The sequence below is a fragment of the Bidens hawaiensis genome, unplaced genomic scaffold, assembly GCF_021521415.1.
Source record: "Bidens hawaiensis isolate Kalapana, Puna unplaced genomic scaffold, B.hawaiensis_p1.1 tig00026643_1, whole genome shotgun sequence".
NCBI classification, from domain to species: Eukaryota; Viridiplantae; Streptophyta; class Magnoliopsida; order Asterales; family Asteraceae; genus Bidens; species Bidens hawaiensis.
The window spans coordinates 272,444-286,423 of NW_027494292.1; the positions used below are offsets into that span (position 1 = coordinate 272,444).

Here is a 13,980-nt window from a genome sequence, read left to right on the forward strand (position 1 = left end):
TCAAGTGGGCAATGACTTGGCTGTATATCGAGTGGAGGCTACCGATAAAGTTCTGATACCCGATAGTTTTGATCATCTAGCAGAGCATGGCAATCGTGTTTATCTAAGAGTTTAAAGCTATCAAAGTATAACCAAACTAAAGAAGACAAAATAAAGTATGCGTAGTATGCCAATCGGGTTTATAAGTAATAAGATGAGCGCATTTTAACGGAACACATTTTGATACTTTTGTAAACTGCATGCTTTGACCTGGACACATTTTGCTCAAAACCAGTTTTGACCCAAACATGTTTCGACTCTTACCTAACCAACCTGACCCGACCCGCATGTTTTGTCAGGATTACGAGTATATCACAAAAAAAGTCCATAAACCACGTTTAAAAACGTACTAAAGCCAGCAATTAACTCAACTATAAAACCGAAAACACAGAATTCTACAAGTATTAGATCATGGAAAAGATAAACAAGAATCCATATTATAAGTCCACATACTTTTTAAAGCCTAAATTTTGAAGGAATAACATGTATAGTTAAGCTCATGCAGCCATAGCTAAAACATGAAACTCGAAAGAAGACGCAACAAACCAGTATCGCAGCCTCTTCACCAACTCGAAGGCAAGTACGCATGAACCGCATACCCCGTCTTCCAATTATCCAAGTACACGACTTTCCTCACAGCCCAAAACGAAACAACCATCGCTATAACCATAATAATCCTCTGCGCAACCAAACTCTTCACTCTAACCAACACATGAGTCACAAAAGCCAGCAACAGCCCAACAATCGTGTACAAAAACCCGATCGCAAAGCCCTCAGCCCCCAACTGCATTCCCGACCCCTGGTAAAAGAACACAAGCTTGCTCGGATCATTCCTGTCCGATATGAACAACGGCATTTTCCTAATTATGTTATGCATAGTGCCCGACACGCTAAAGAAGTACACAAACACCGACCCGGACAGCCAAAACCGCTTATCGTGAAACAATGTCTCACCGGCTAATAGCTTTCTAAGCAGGAAGGGTAAGGATATTAAAAAGGCGACGATCAAGAAGCCGACTTGGGTCTTGGATAGAATCGGTGGGCGGTGAATGAGACCGATGGCGAGCTTAGTCCTGGACTGGATAAAGTGTGCCATGGAGTCGGCCAGGCCCGAGAAATCGCCTGCGTCCATGGGGATGGAATCGGAGCTTAAGTTATTGGCCTCGGGCGGGAGGAGGCGGATATGGGGCAGGGCGTTGACACCGAATTGGGCGAAGGAAGGTTGGGATTCGCCGAATTCGATGTCGCAGAAGAATAATCTGGAGTGGGTGGATTGGGAGTGTTGGTTGTTGGTAGTGAAGGATTTGGATAGGGGGAAGAATTCAGACTTTAAGGACTTGAGGTGGAGTTCTGATTTGTCGTGGAGTTGGAGGGCGTCGAAGAATATTATTAAGTTGAAGGATCTGGGTTTGGTGGAGATGATGCGGCGGAGGAGGGTGTCGGAGAGGTGGATGACGCCGGAGTTGGAGCGTGATCGGATGGATTCCAGTTCGGAGAGTAGATCGGCGTCGGCGCTGGCGGTGAGGAATGGTGGTGCGGATAGTAGGATTAGTAAGAGGAGAATGGCTGTAGGCGACCTCGGTGGAATCGCCATGGCTGGATCTGGTGAAATGGGTTAGGGTTTGGTTGATGAAGAAGACGATGACTGGAGTTGACTTGGAATTTTGGGTTGGGGGATGAATCACTCGTTCCAATCAAATGTTGCCACGTGGTTAGTTATAATGACACGTCTGAAATATTCAAGTGTTTTAATGGTTAACGTTACTATTTGGACAAACAGATTTTTTTTCAGTTGTCTAAATACTTTGTAGGGGTGTTCAAAGTGATATAATGGTTAAAGATCAACGTCGTCTGGTCAAATTCAGCTTACGGAGCTCTTAAGCGTTTCTAAGTTATTTTCAGTTTTGTGGAAACTAATCCGTCCGAAGGTTCAGTTGTGGTAAAACCCGGACGTCTTCAGGATCGAACTAGAGAGCATAAAGAACACAGTCTTTCTTCTTTGAGCCAGTCATAACCCTCCAAAGTGTTGTTTGTCAAGATTGAACATAAGTGTTTATTGAGAAACTCAAGTTTCCTACCACTATACCACACTGAAAATGATGGTTATAATGATAAATTTTCCAAACTAACTCACTCATTGTCACGATGAGATTGAGTTCAATCTCAACATGAAAGATGAGATTTATAGCCACGTTATAGTTTCTCATTTTCAGTTGAACTTCATTGTGAAGGAATTTTTCAAAAAAGGTGGATTATTTTAGGAATCTTTATCCTTATTAATATATTGATAAATGATAAGTGACATGTAGACGAAGATAAGAGAACAACTTAATGTTGATGGTAAGTTGTGACTACATAAATAGTGTTTTATTAGTTATGATGAGTGGTTTTGGTTTACATAAACACATAACATAGATGAAAAGAATTAAGTCGAGTTATTACTCAGGTTAAACCATCTCAAGTTAATGTAATGTTATATAAATCTTTTAGTCTGGGTGATTCATTTTGGGGTGTTCTACCTAAGATAACAGGACCGACAAGAGATGTAGTTTATTATTACCGCTAACAATGATACGTGACATTCGTGAAATAGGATTTAAGTATTGTATTTGTATATGAAATTCAAGTGTACTTTCGAAGGATAACATTGCGTATTGGTGAATGATGATTTTGTAAGCTAAAAGCAAGACAGATGAAGGGACGTCGAAGTTGATTTAGGCTTTTAACATGATGAGTTGCATCAAGACATTATTCATTGAAATTGCAGTTTTGGTTAAATTCGATAACCCGTTAGAATACTCAAAACATAGCAGAACACATCCCAAGTCGAATGGACATAAGTTGTAAACCGCAATAACAAACATCCTCATAAACGATTGTCGTACTGCTATTTGATTTCCTAAATCCTAAACATTAAAACAGTCTCATGAGGTGAGAAGAAGTATGAACAATATTTAACAACCTATTTGGTCAGCGAAACATGTAAACGGGCTGGCCTTTATCGCGTTTAACTAAACACGCTGACCGGTTTAACCCCATTAACTAAACGGGCTGACCTGTTTGATCCATTTACTTGGTCGACCCGCTGGCGCCAACCTTTTTATGACCAACTTAATCCATTTTTTTCCAGCTTTAATACCACCATCAATCAACCTGTCTGACATGCTAGGTTGTGCAAGTGCTTGCAGGTTAAGTTGGATATTTTTACATGAATAAAAATATAGGTCGTGTCCGGGTTGAACAGCTAAAAACAGAACACTGATAATCTCACAACAATTTTACTTGAAATTACAAATCAGTCGTCTATACACTTTCGGGCTCGGTTTCAATCCCATCGCAAGCATTTCATCATGCAATTTCATGGCTTTTTTCAACTCATTCTCACGACAAAATCCATTAATCATGATCACAAAAGTTTCACCGGTAAGCAAGTTCTTCATTCTCATGTAATCAAAGATTTTTTCGGCTTCTTTAACCCTCACCACTTCCAAAAGTCCATTGATCAATGCATTGCAAGCCATTGAATCCGCATAGTAATCATTCTTCTCCATTTGATCATGCAAATTAACAGCTAAATCAATTTGTCTTTTTCTACAATAACGCTTCATTAAAAGACCACAACACGAAGACTCAAGCAAAATAGATTCTTGCATAGCCAACTCTGCAAGCTCCTCTGCTTCTTTCCATCTGTGTGTTTTGCACAGAGCGGTTATAAATTTTGATATCGTGTTTGGGCCCGGTTTAAACCCTTTTGAGATTAAATCTTTTAGTAAAGAATCAACTTCTTTTGATGCATTTTCATTGCAAAGAATGTTGATAAACTCGTTGTAAAAGACCGGGTTGACTTGAACTGATTTATGTTCAATAATGTGATGAATCTCGATTGCTTCTTTTACACGAGCTTCCATGGACAAGGCTCGGATCATACACCCGTAAGTCCTGTTTTTTAAAGATTGCTGTGAATCACACGCGGTCTTAAATAGCATGTATGCTGCATATGCTTTTCTCAAGTCACAAAGCTTTTGAATAAGTGAATCATGTTTGGTTAATGGTTTTGAAACGTATCCCTTTTCAGCCATGGATTCCATTGCAAATTCGATCATTTCATCGTTCTTGTATCTGCACGCACCGTTAAGAACCGAAGCAAAATTATTAAACCCTGGATTTAATTTTCTCTCAGACATTTCATCGAACATGTGGAGTGCATGTTCAAGCATCCCCAATTCACTGCAACGATCGATTACTAAATCGTATATTAACGGATCACTTGTATTGATACTGATCAATCTAAGCATTGCATTGATCTTCCCCTGTTTACTGAATATTTTGGCGATTACACGCAACGCAAACCGATCCACCGAAACCCCATTTCGAATCATGAAACCGTAAAAACACAAAGCCAGCTTAGCCTCATCGGTTTCGTATAACGCAGTAAGCAATGTATGATACGAACGAATCGAATATGTAGTAAAATCTCTGGTTAAATTAAAAACCTCCAGAGCTTGGATACACAAACCCTTTTCGCAATACCAATCGATAACACAATCGAACACAGCTGAAGCATCTTGACTACAAAAGTTTCGATCTTTTCGACACGAATTGATCAAAGATTCAGCAATTTGAGCAGGTGGGTTGTTTTCAAGTAGTGAATTTAAGATGGGTTTTGAAGGATCAACCAAACCCGACCCGATTAACAGATGGGTCATTCGGCATTGCACAACAATGTCCGGTTGAAAAGATGTGTTCTTGATTGCCCAATTGTAGAAATTAAAGGCGGTTTGGGGTTGGATTTGTGTGGTTTTGAGGATTTGGAGGAAAGTAGATGGGGTTAATGTGGATTTGAGACTTAGGGTTTGTAGAATTGAAGGCCAGTTGTGTCTTTGTTCAAGAATGGATGAGATTTGAGAGACTAAATGTGTCTGCTTGATGTGGGTTCTCCAACTGGTGGTTTTTGGTGTGTTGTTGGAGAGTGATTTGATCAAGAGTTTGGTTTTCCGCATACCTTACCTTCTGCGGGTTTTGAGTTTGGGAAACTATGAATGACATTTCTTCATTTTACTTTAAATTTTGAGTTTCTAACTTTCTATAAGGGTATAATCGTAATTTTATATTTGATGTTCTTTTTAACTTCAGTGCATGAGTCGTTTTAATATCTAGCGGAGACATTATTATTGGTTATTTGTTATCAACACATGGTTTAGTCGGTTAATTTGGTTAACTGAATTTCAAACAAGTTTACTGATGTTTTTTTTTTTTTAAATTCAACTTGAGGCCAAATGTTATAAAGATACTCTCATTACTTGTGTGTATAGCATTGTGACATGCTCTCTTATCGTCACATTCACACAAGTACACACCACAACTATGAGAATGGTCATTCATAAACTAATGGTTAACACTTGTAAAAAAAATGTGCTCTGGAACCCTTTATATCATTCACAGCTAAAGATCCTAACTTTAACAGTTCCAAACTTCAAACATGATTGAATAGGTTTGTTTACATAAACCGACATGTATAACTGACTGATAAACTCTACAAGTGAATTATTAAAAGAAGTCACACTTTATAACTAGTCTCAACTTTGACCTTATATACACAAAAATCATTTATATGATAAGTACCAACTCTAGTAAAACACACTATGCCAACAACTTTGTCCCACTAAATATTGTAAAGAACTTTGAACAGTGTTGAATAGGTTACATAAACTAACATGTAGTAACTGAATGATAAAGTTTATAAGTGATATTAAAATAATTTGTGTTTTAAAAGCAGTCTCAACTTCAACCTCATACATACATAAGATTATAACAATATCATACTTTCTATGTATAACTATCATTAAACAAGAATATACTTATAGATGAACTACTATTATATTATATATACTACACATAATTATTTTATATGTTAATGAATACACCTGATTAAGTTATTCTCGTTATGAGACACCTCAAACCAAGACAACAGTTGGTTTTGAGTTAAATTTGGCTCTATCGGTTAATTCGCTTATGGTTTGCTTATTCGGTTTTGCTTACCCAGATCAACTTATTTATCTATATTTATATCTATACTATATATAAAACAAATAGCAATAACCTCTTAAAATTTAAGAGGTACCACAATTTTCAACGTAAACTTTAATTTAAAAAAAATATAAATACAACCTTAGTCCCTCAACTTTACACACTTTTGGTAAATTTAAATAAAAGTTACACATTTAACCCTTATTATAAACTAACTACCCTCACGACCTATTTAACGAATATAACTTTTTAACATGCCAATATTTTTTTTATAAAAATTACATCATAAAAACGAGCATTTTATTCACTTTAATTTGAGTATTGTATTGATATACTTAACAAATTTGAAAAAATCAACATGTTACGTGATTACCAGTTTAGACGGCAAAAAGTCTAACAGACTCGAGTCAGGGGTTAATCCTTATTAGTGTCGGAACAAGTCGATGCATAAAATGGTTAATTTGGTTCGGGTAGGGTAAGTGCGGGTTTAAGTCGAAAGGGGTCATGTTAGAAAAGGTTTCTGTTAGAACGATGTTAGGTCGTAACGGGATTCAGGCCAAAACAAATTGGTCTAAAATAATGATGTTTTTTATATTGTTGCTTTCAGCTCTTGATTTCACCAAAGGTTACATGCGTTAAGGCATCAGTTATGTGTATGCCATTTTCACCCTTTCTTTTTTATCTTGGACCCATACTGACTAATTCCAAATTTTTCATTCTTTTAGTTTTGATTGATTCTGACTCATTAAGCATTTATGTTTGGTATAGGGTAATGGAATGGGTTATGGAATGGAATGAGCGAATGATTGAATGGACGAGGTAAAGGAATGATTCATTACCATTCCATTGACATGTTTGATTACCATGTGGGAATGCAATGAAATATTAGTTTTATATTATTTTTTGGTAAGCTAGAAAAAACCGGAATAAAATAAAAACGATAGCGAGTGGCGGTGGGATGGTGGTGGCGGTGGTGGGCGGCGGTGGCGTTGGGCGGGAGCCGGGGGAGCCGAGAGCGATTGTTGTTAGTGGTAGGTGGTGGTGATAGTGGGTGGTGGTGGCGGTGGTAAGCGACGAGTGGTGGGCGGTGATGGTCGGTTAGTGGTAGTGCTAGTGGGAGGCGCTGATAGGTGGAAGAGGGTGGTTGGTGGTGGCATCGGAGGTGGGTGATGGTGGTGGCAGGCGGCATAAGCGGTTGGTGGTGGTGGTCGGCGGCGGAGGCGGGTGGTGGTGGTCGGCGACGAAGGTGGCAGTGGGTGGTGGCAGCGGCAGAGGCGATGGTGGTGAGAGTGCAATGGGTAGTGGTGGGAGGTGTAAGGCCCCGTTACCGGTAGCCCTACTTTGGTGTTGGATTTACTTATAAACACAGTTCTACAAATCAGAGTTAATTAAAACTTTCGCGGAATAATATAAAACATCAATCATTCATTACATATATCCATAATTTGTCTTTCAAAACATAACCTAAATCATAACATTCAAAACATCATGACAATCTTCGGATGCCAGCCTCTTCAATCCTGCCATGTGTCCATCTCAAACTAGCTGTCTCAATCTGTTAACCTGCGTGCATACTAAAAGTCAGCTACGCTGAGTGAGTTCTAGTTAATCACATCACTTACTTTACATACACATATACGTGCCCGAGGGTACGCATTACTTACTTAACCTGTCCATCAATCATCATACGCAATCATAACTAACCTTATGTTATAAAGAGCATTCGCCCTACATACCTCGGATATTATTAAGGTCTGGTACCCTTCATCCTCGGATATTATTAGGGTCCGGTACCCTCCATCATCGGATATTATTAGGGTCCGGTACCCTCCATCCTCGGATATTATTAGGGTCCGGTACCCTTTCTTTCATACCTCCTTAACATACTTTTCTATATACATAATCGTAAGTTTCATACATACATCATTCATTCTTCATTTTACAACATACATATAACATCAACCATTTCCTGGCAATACATGCAATTCAGAAGATCGTTCATGTATCGACAAGAAACCATTCATTCATTTCACATAATACATATATGGCATACACTTATCACTTAGGATAAGTGTATTAACTAATCACATCGAGTATGCACACAGCCCCGAAAACATAACAAGGAATGGGGCTAGAAACTCACCTGAAGTCGGTTACGTTCGCCGTTAATAGTTATTCCCTTCTTTAGCTGTGCGCGACTAACTGTATAACAATTACTCGTATCACTTATCTATCACTAGCCATATCACGTTTCTATTCTAATTATAACCCTCAACGGACGGGGGTCCGGGGGCAGCGCCCCTGGCAGCGAGGTCTAGGGGCGGCAACCCCTAGCAGGGTCCAAGGGGCAGAGCCCCTGGTTGGGATCGAGCTTCCAGGTCAGTTTGGAAAAATTTTATTTCTATTAACTGGCGTAACACATTTTCCATTAGGATTTTAAATCATTATTTAATTCGCTAACTCAAAGTTCAAGGGCTTATTTGTAATTAATTCATTCTTTTAGAAGTCAAGGGACTGTTCTGACATTCTTTCAAAGTTCTAATTCGTTATGCAGTCCTTAACGAATGGGAGTTCATAGCGAATTAACTATTATAACAAATCTGGCTTTGTAACGAATCAAGCATTATAACGAACTGGTCCTTATGACGAATTGGACCCTTTCACGAACTGGTCCATATAGCGAAATGGTCCATCTAATTCGTTTTCTCTTTTAACGAACTGGTCATAACGAATCAAAGGTAATTCGTTACTCATTTTCCTTAACGAATTCGATATACGAATTAGAGCTAGTTCGTTATGCTCCCTTGTACGAATCAGCTAACGAATCACCTATTAATTCGTTAGGCTCCGCTAGCGAACTAGGGTTAGGTCAGAGAATGTCAGAACATTCTCTGACATTCCCCTTAACCTCGTACCACTTTTCGGCGCCGCCTTTGCAGGAAAATCGGGTTTTCACTGGAAAAACGAGATGTCACTCGTTTTTCCACCGTTTTCATCGTTTGTCGTCCCGTTCGATCCAGATCTGAGCTAGGGCGATTCCTCAGCTCATCTTAGGTTCGGTTTATACCCGATTCCACCCGGATCTCGTGATTTAAACGGTTTAACGGTGTCGGCTCGTCGTTTCGTTACTATATCTAACGGGTTAAGCTCATACAATATTAAACTATCATTACCTCGGGTCGGTGCTCTGATTCTTTCTTGGTTTCGGCTAGAGAAGGAGAGAACTAGAGAGAGATCTTAAGTGTGTGTTTTGGGTGGTGTATGGAATATGCGTAGAATGGAGAATTAGATGGCGATTAAGCTTTATATATTTATGGATCATGGGCTTAAGCCCATGGTCTTTCCTTCTTTCTTTATAACCCAAGTCCATAACCCATATCCATTTAACCCAACACTAGCCCAACTCGTATTCTATTTATCTAAACCGATAACGAACCATTATAAATAGACGAAATTTATATTATTGTTATAACCAAAAGTAGGAAGTTACAGGAGGGTGGTGGAGGTGATATAGTGTGAAAGATGAGTGGAATGAAAAAAAAAACAAGGGGGGTGGATGAAATGAATTTGGGGTGTTTTAGGGGGAATGAAATGAACATGGTAATGAGTGATTCCATTCCATCGACCAACCAAACACATCTTTTTTCATTCCATCGTAATGGTTCATTCCATTCCACCTCTCATTCATTCATACCAAACACTACCCTACTTTAACACATAATACCTTAATGAGTATATTTAGCAGGCTTATCTTAAACTGAACAAATAATTTTTTTTATTAATTTTATCATATCAAATGAATCTTTATAAGTTTACTTACAACTATTATGTGAAATATGTATGAGAAATGACGAAGCTGGAGAATCACATCACGCATAATCAGTTGTATGAAGCTCACTGGAATGACTTCAAAAGGCAGATTAAATAAACGTAGAAAATCCAGAAGAAATAAACATCGGCTACCGTACTATATGATATATCGCAAGAGGATTGATAAACTAACAAGAAACATGTATCGCGTTGTAAGTTATCGACGCCGCCGCATCGCGCGGGTGTTTTGCTAGTTAAAATAAATAAATAAAACTAGTAAGAGTGCCCGCGCGTTGCGGCGGGGACACATTTGTGATTCAGTTCGTAGCGGCTCGAGCCGGCGCTTTGCGACGGGGTCGTATGATGGTTTTTGATAAAACTAAATTACTACTTTTCTAAAATGAATCAAAAGAGATCATGACATCATAAAACGGATAATCAAGTTATTTTCTGATGCGTAAAACATCATGATATAGTATTTTCTGATGCGTAAAACATTAGCAAAGAAAATAAAAAAGAAAGAAAAGAATAAAAGAATTGCTTGAACATTACATACGAAGATTTATCCTTGCATTCTATACGTAACTCATCTAGAACATCAAAAATTAGTCAAATTAAGTGTTGTCAATTTGCATCACCCAAAAGTAGTGTTGAGCCTAATTTACAATCATAAAAATCCTATTTTGCTATTACAAGCCACTAATGTAAGCTAGCTGTAATAACTTTCGTTTTCCTGTATAAAGCCAAGTTACCCTTAATTGTTGCAGCATTTTCTGTCCTTCCTATAAGCCGTTCGGGGATGTGCATGAGTTCACATGTATCTGCAAATGGAGTTCCCTGCATAACCCAAAACATTCATCTCAGTATACACTACACACATTTTCAACACTATAGTTTCAATATGATTTAATTTGTATTTTTCCTCAAAATGTCACTTACTGACCTGTTTTTGCGAGCATTTTCAACACTATAGTCCTAAACCCTAAACCCTTTCGGGTTTCTGGGAGGCGACTCTGCTTATCATGCAAGTTAGAGTCACGTAACAAATCTAGATGTCATAAATCATTAAAATGCAATAAAAAAAGTCATCTTCAAGCTCATAAGCTGCTCATATGAGCCTAATATTTACATACTTTTAAGATTGTATATTTAATATATGTTTATACAGTCATATATTATTATAAACGAAAATAATTATAAATACGTTTACTAATTATTTAAAATGTATAAATTAATTAAAAACAATAAACGATCCAAACTCGAACTCGAGCTCAAGCTCTCGTAACTTAAACGTGTCGAATTAGAGCCTAGATGAGGTTGGGCTCGGCTCAGATCAACTCATTTACACACCAAATTTAGAAAGTTTTATTCATCAAAAACGCAAAGTAGCAACCTGGAGTTGACTCACCTTGAAATCGCCGATGTCATCGAAAGCAAATTCACCCTAAACCCTGAAATCGAAGACACACAACCACAGTTGTTATAAAGCATTAAAACAAAAAAAAACTTATGCTTTGCAAAGGAATGAAATATCCGGCCTATCGGAACGATAGAGCACAGTAGCACAACATTAGTCGCTAACATAAACAAAATCAAAACACAGTTAACACTAATTTAAATGTGTTTGGCGAAACTCCAACCTCAAGTAAAACCATAAATCGCACTTTCATGCTCAAACCGATCCAACAATGATATGACATAACACAAAAAGATTAGGTAGCCAACACATTTGTAATTGTTCTGAGAGATAATGGTCAAATTTGCCTAGTATTGTTCACTTGACCATGACTTGGATGATACTGGGTGTACCCGGTAAAGAAATGACCAACAGTCTATAATGAAGGAACAGGCCAGCAAGAAAACCCACAAATTAACATTAAACGAATTCCCAGTTCCAAGCTCTCAACCCAATTTCAAAAAACTTAAAAGACTAAGAACATAACCTGATAGAATGCAAGGGTTCCAATAAAACGTCAACGAAAGCAAGAGTAATATTAACATCTGTAAAGAACATGATTCGAGCCGATTATAACAAAGCTAATTACAAGCAAAAAAAGTCCATTTTTAAACTTTTGTACATAAAAGATACCTCCATTGCCCCATTATGCGGCGGGTACGCAAGGACTATTATTAAAAGTAAAAAATGAAAATCATACCTAATTGTAGGGATGTAAACGAGCCAAACCACTCGTGTGCTAGTCGAGATCAGCTCGCAAAAAGCTCAAATGGAATCGAGTTTAACCGAGGTCGAGACTAAAAATAAGCAGATAAATGAGCCCGAGCGCGAGCTTCACTTATCATGCTCGTGCTCGCTCTCGAGCCTAAACGAGCCTATTATACATACTTTTTTATTAAAAATATTTAGTATATACTTATTTAATTAGCATTAACCTGACCAGAACATGACCACACAATTTAATTAGCTACTAAACAAAATAAAAAGAACTGTTAAAAGCATAAAATAATATAAATTTTTTGTAAGAGCTTTAAGAAAAATTTTTAGTTACCTGTAGCTGCATATGGCCGTCTGGTTAGTTTAATGCGGCCCATCTAGGCGTCTATATTTCGCCCCACGCGCCTACTTCACCAACAACCAACTTTTTTTGTTCGAATTCTTGTACATTTCAAGCGGAATCAAATTAAAAAAAAAAAAAACAAAACAAGATACACAACTATTGTTCACAAAGAAGCACGTGTATGACATAGCACTTTCGGTTATTAATTTTATCTTTACTGTTGCATAGATGAATTTTGCATAATAAACAAGACTTCTTTATGCTACAGAGTAACACTAAAATATGCTTTTAAATATATTATATTCAAACAAGGTTCTGGAACTGCTCATACATAATCCTCATCGTGAAATTTCCATCTAATAGGCTGCTGATCCAAAATAGTCTTGCTCTATGCAAATTTAGAAATCAGAATACATTATTGTTGATACACTATTATAACTTTATTATAAGGTTTCGGGTGTACTCAAGTTAATTTATTCTATAATAATAATGCATGCAAAATTTTAATATAATGTATTATCACATTCTAACACAATGAATACAAGACGCGTGCTAGGGCGTTCAACGCATCTGTTAACCCTCTTCGAATCAACTTAAGGATCCAATGGGAAATTCCAATGGTCGTCCAAGAACAGAAAAACTTCCCAGGTAGTTCAAGTCTAACTTTAAATCCAGTTGACACAATGTTCGTAAACATACAAAACGCAAATGCTGCAACTTTGGTCACGCATTCATTAGTATAAAAGAAAATTATATAGGTGTCCATGGGTCGGTTTCATGTTCAAACCAAATCGAAATTTTGGTTTTTGAAAACCGTTTGGTTTGGGGTTTTTAAGTTTGTGATTCAGTTTTGCAATCCGGGTTTAATTTTTAGGCCAGAAAACTGGTCCAAAATAATGAATTTGGACCTAAATGTTTTTGTTAATTAAAACATATTATCAGATCTAGTCCCAATTTCACACAATTCAAGTTTAATAGCCAAAAGTTACACATACATACCGTCCAATTGCGTCGTGTTCAGAAGCGATTGAAGGGGAGAAGATTGACAGTAAGCTGCCGGTGGTTGGTCCCATGCTTCAAGTGATTTCATTTCAATTTCATCCTATTGAAGATTGACGATGATTGCACCATCCAATTGAAGACTGATGATGTATTGTAATTGCACCGTAACCGTTCAATTCAATTAATTGCAATTGAAGGTAGAGTGGCGCCAGGTAGACAAATATCGGAACGCTTGAGATGGTCGCCGGAGTTGATCGGAGAAATTATGAGGGCAACAAATTTTACGGCGTCTCTCTCACCAAGAAGCTGAAAGGTTGTCTTTCTATATTATAATAATGTAATATTAAGGGTATTTTCGTAATTTAAAAAAAGAGGTTTCCCATCGGATTTAAATACCAATTAACATGTTCGGGTTGTTACTGAGTTTTTTAACCAAGGAAATGAGAGGGAGGGACAAAAAAGGGAAAGGAATGGAAGAAATTTTTTTTAATTAGTTGTGTTGTTGAGTTTGAAGAAAATTAAAGGAATGAAAAAAACAACTATATTAAGAAATAGTTATCCTTAGTAATTATCCTATTTTTAAAAA

General features: G+C 37.5%; 2 protein-coding genes across 2 annotated transcripts; both read right to left on the reverse strand.

Annotated features, from left to right (window-relative positions):
- Positions 1-376: 376 nt before the first annotated feature.
- LOC143573792 (putative dolichyl-diphosphooligosaccharide--protein glycosyltransferase subunit 3B) lies at positions 377-1,689 on the reverse strand. Its single transcript, XM_077058591.1, has one exon. The coding sequence runs from the start codon at positions 1,631-1,633 to the stop codon at positions 602-604; it is 1,032 nt and encodes a 343-aa protein (XP_076914706.1). The 5' UTR covers positions 1,634-1,689; the 3' UTR covers positions 377-601.
- A 1,628-nt stretch (positions 1,690-3,317) lies between these two features.
- LOC143573789 (pentatricopeptide repeat-containing protein At4g21170-like) lies at positions 3,318-4,745 on the reverse strand. The gene has a single exon (XM_077058587.1). The coding sequence runs from the start codon at positions 4,743-4,745 to the stop codon at positions 3,318-3,320; it is 1,428 nt and encodes a 475-aa protein (XP_076914702.1).
- Between the last annotated feature and the right edge of the window lie 9,235 nt (positions 4,746-13,980).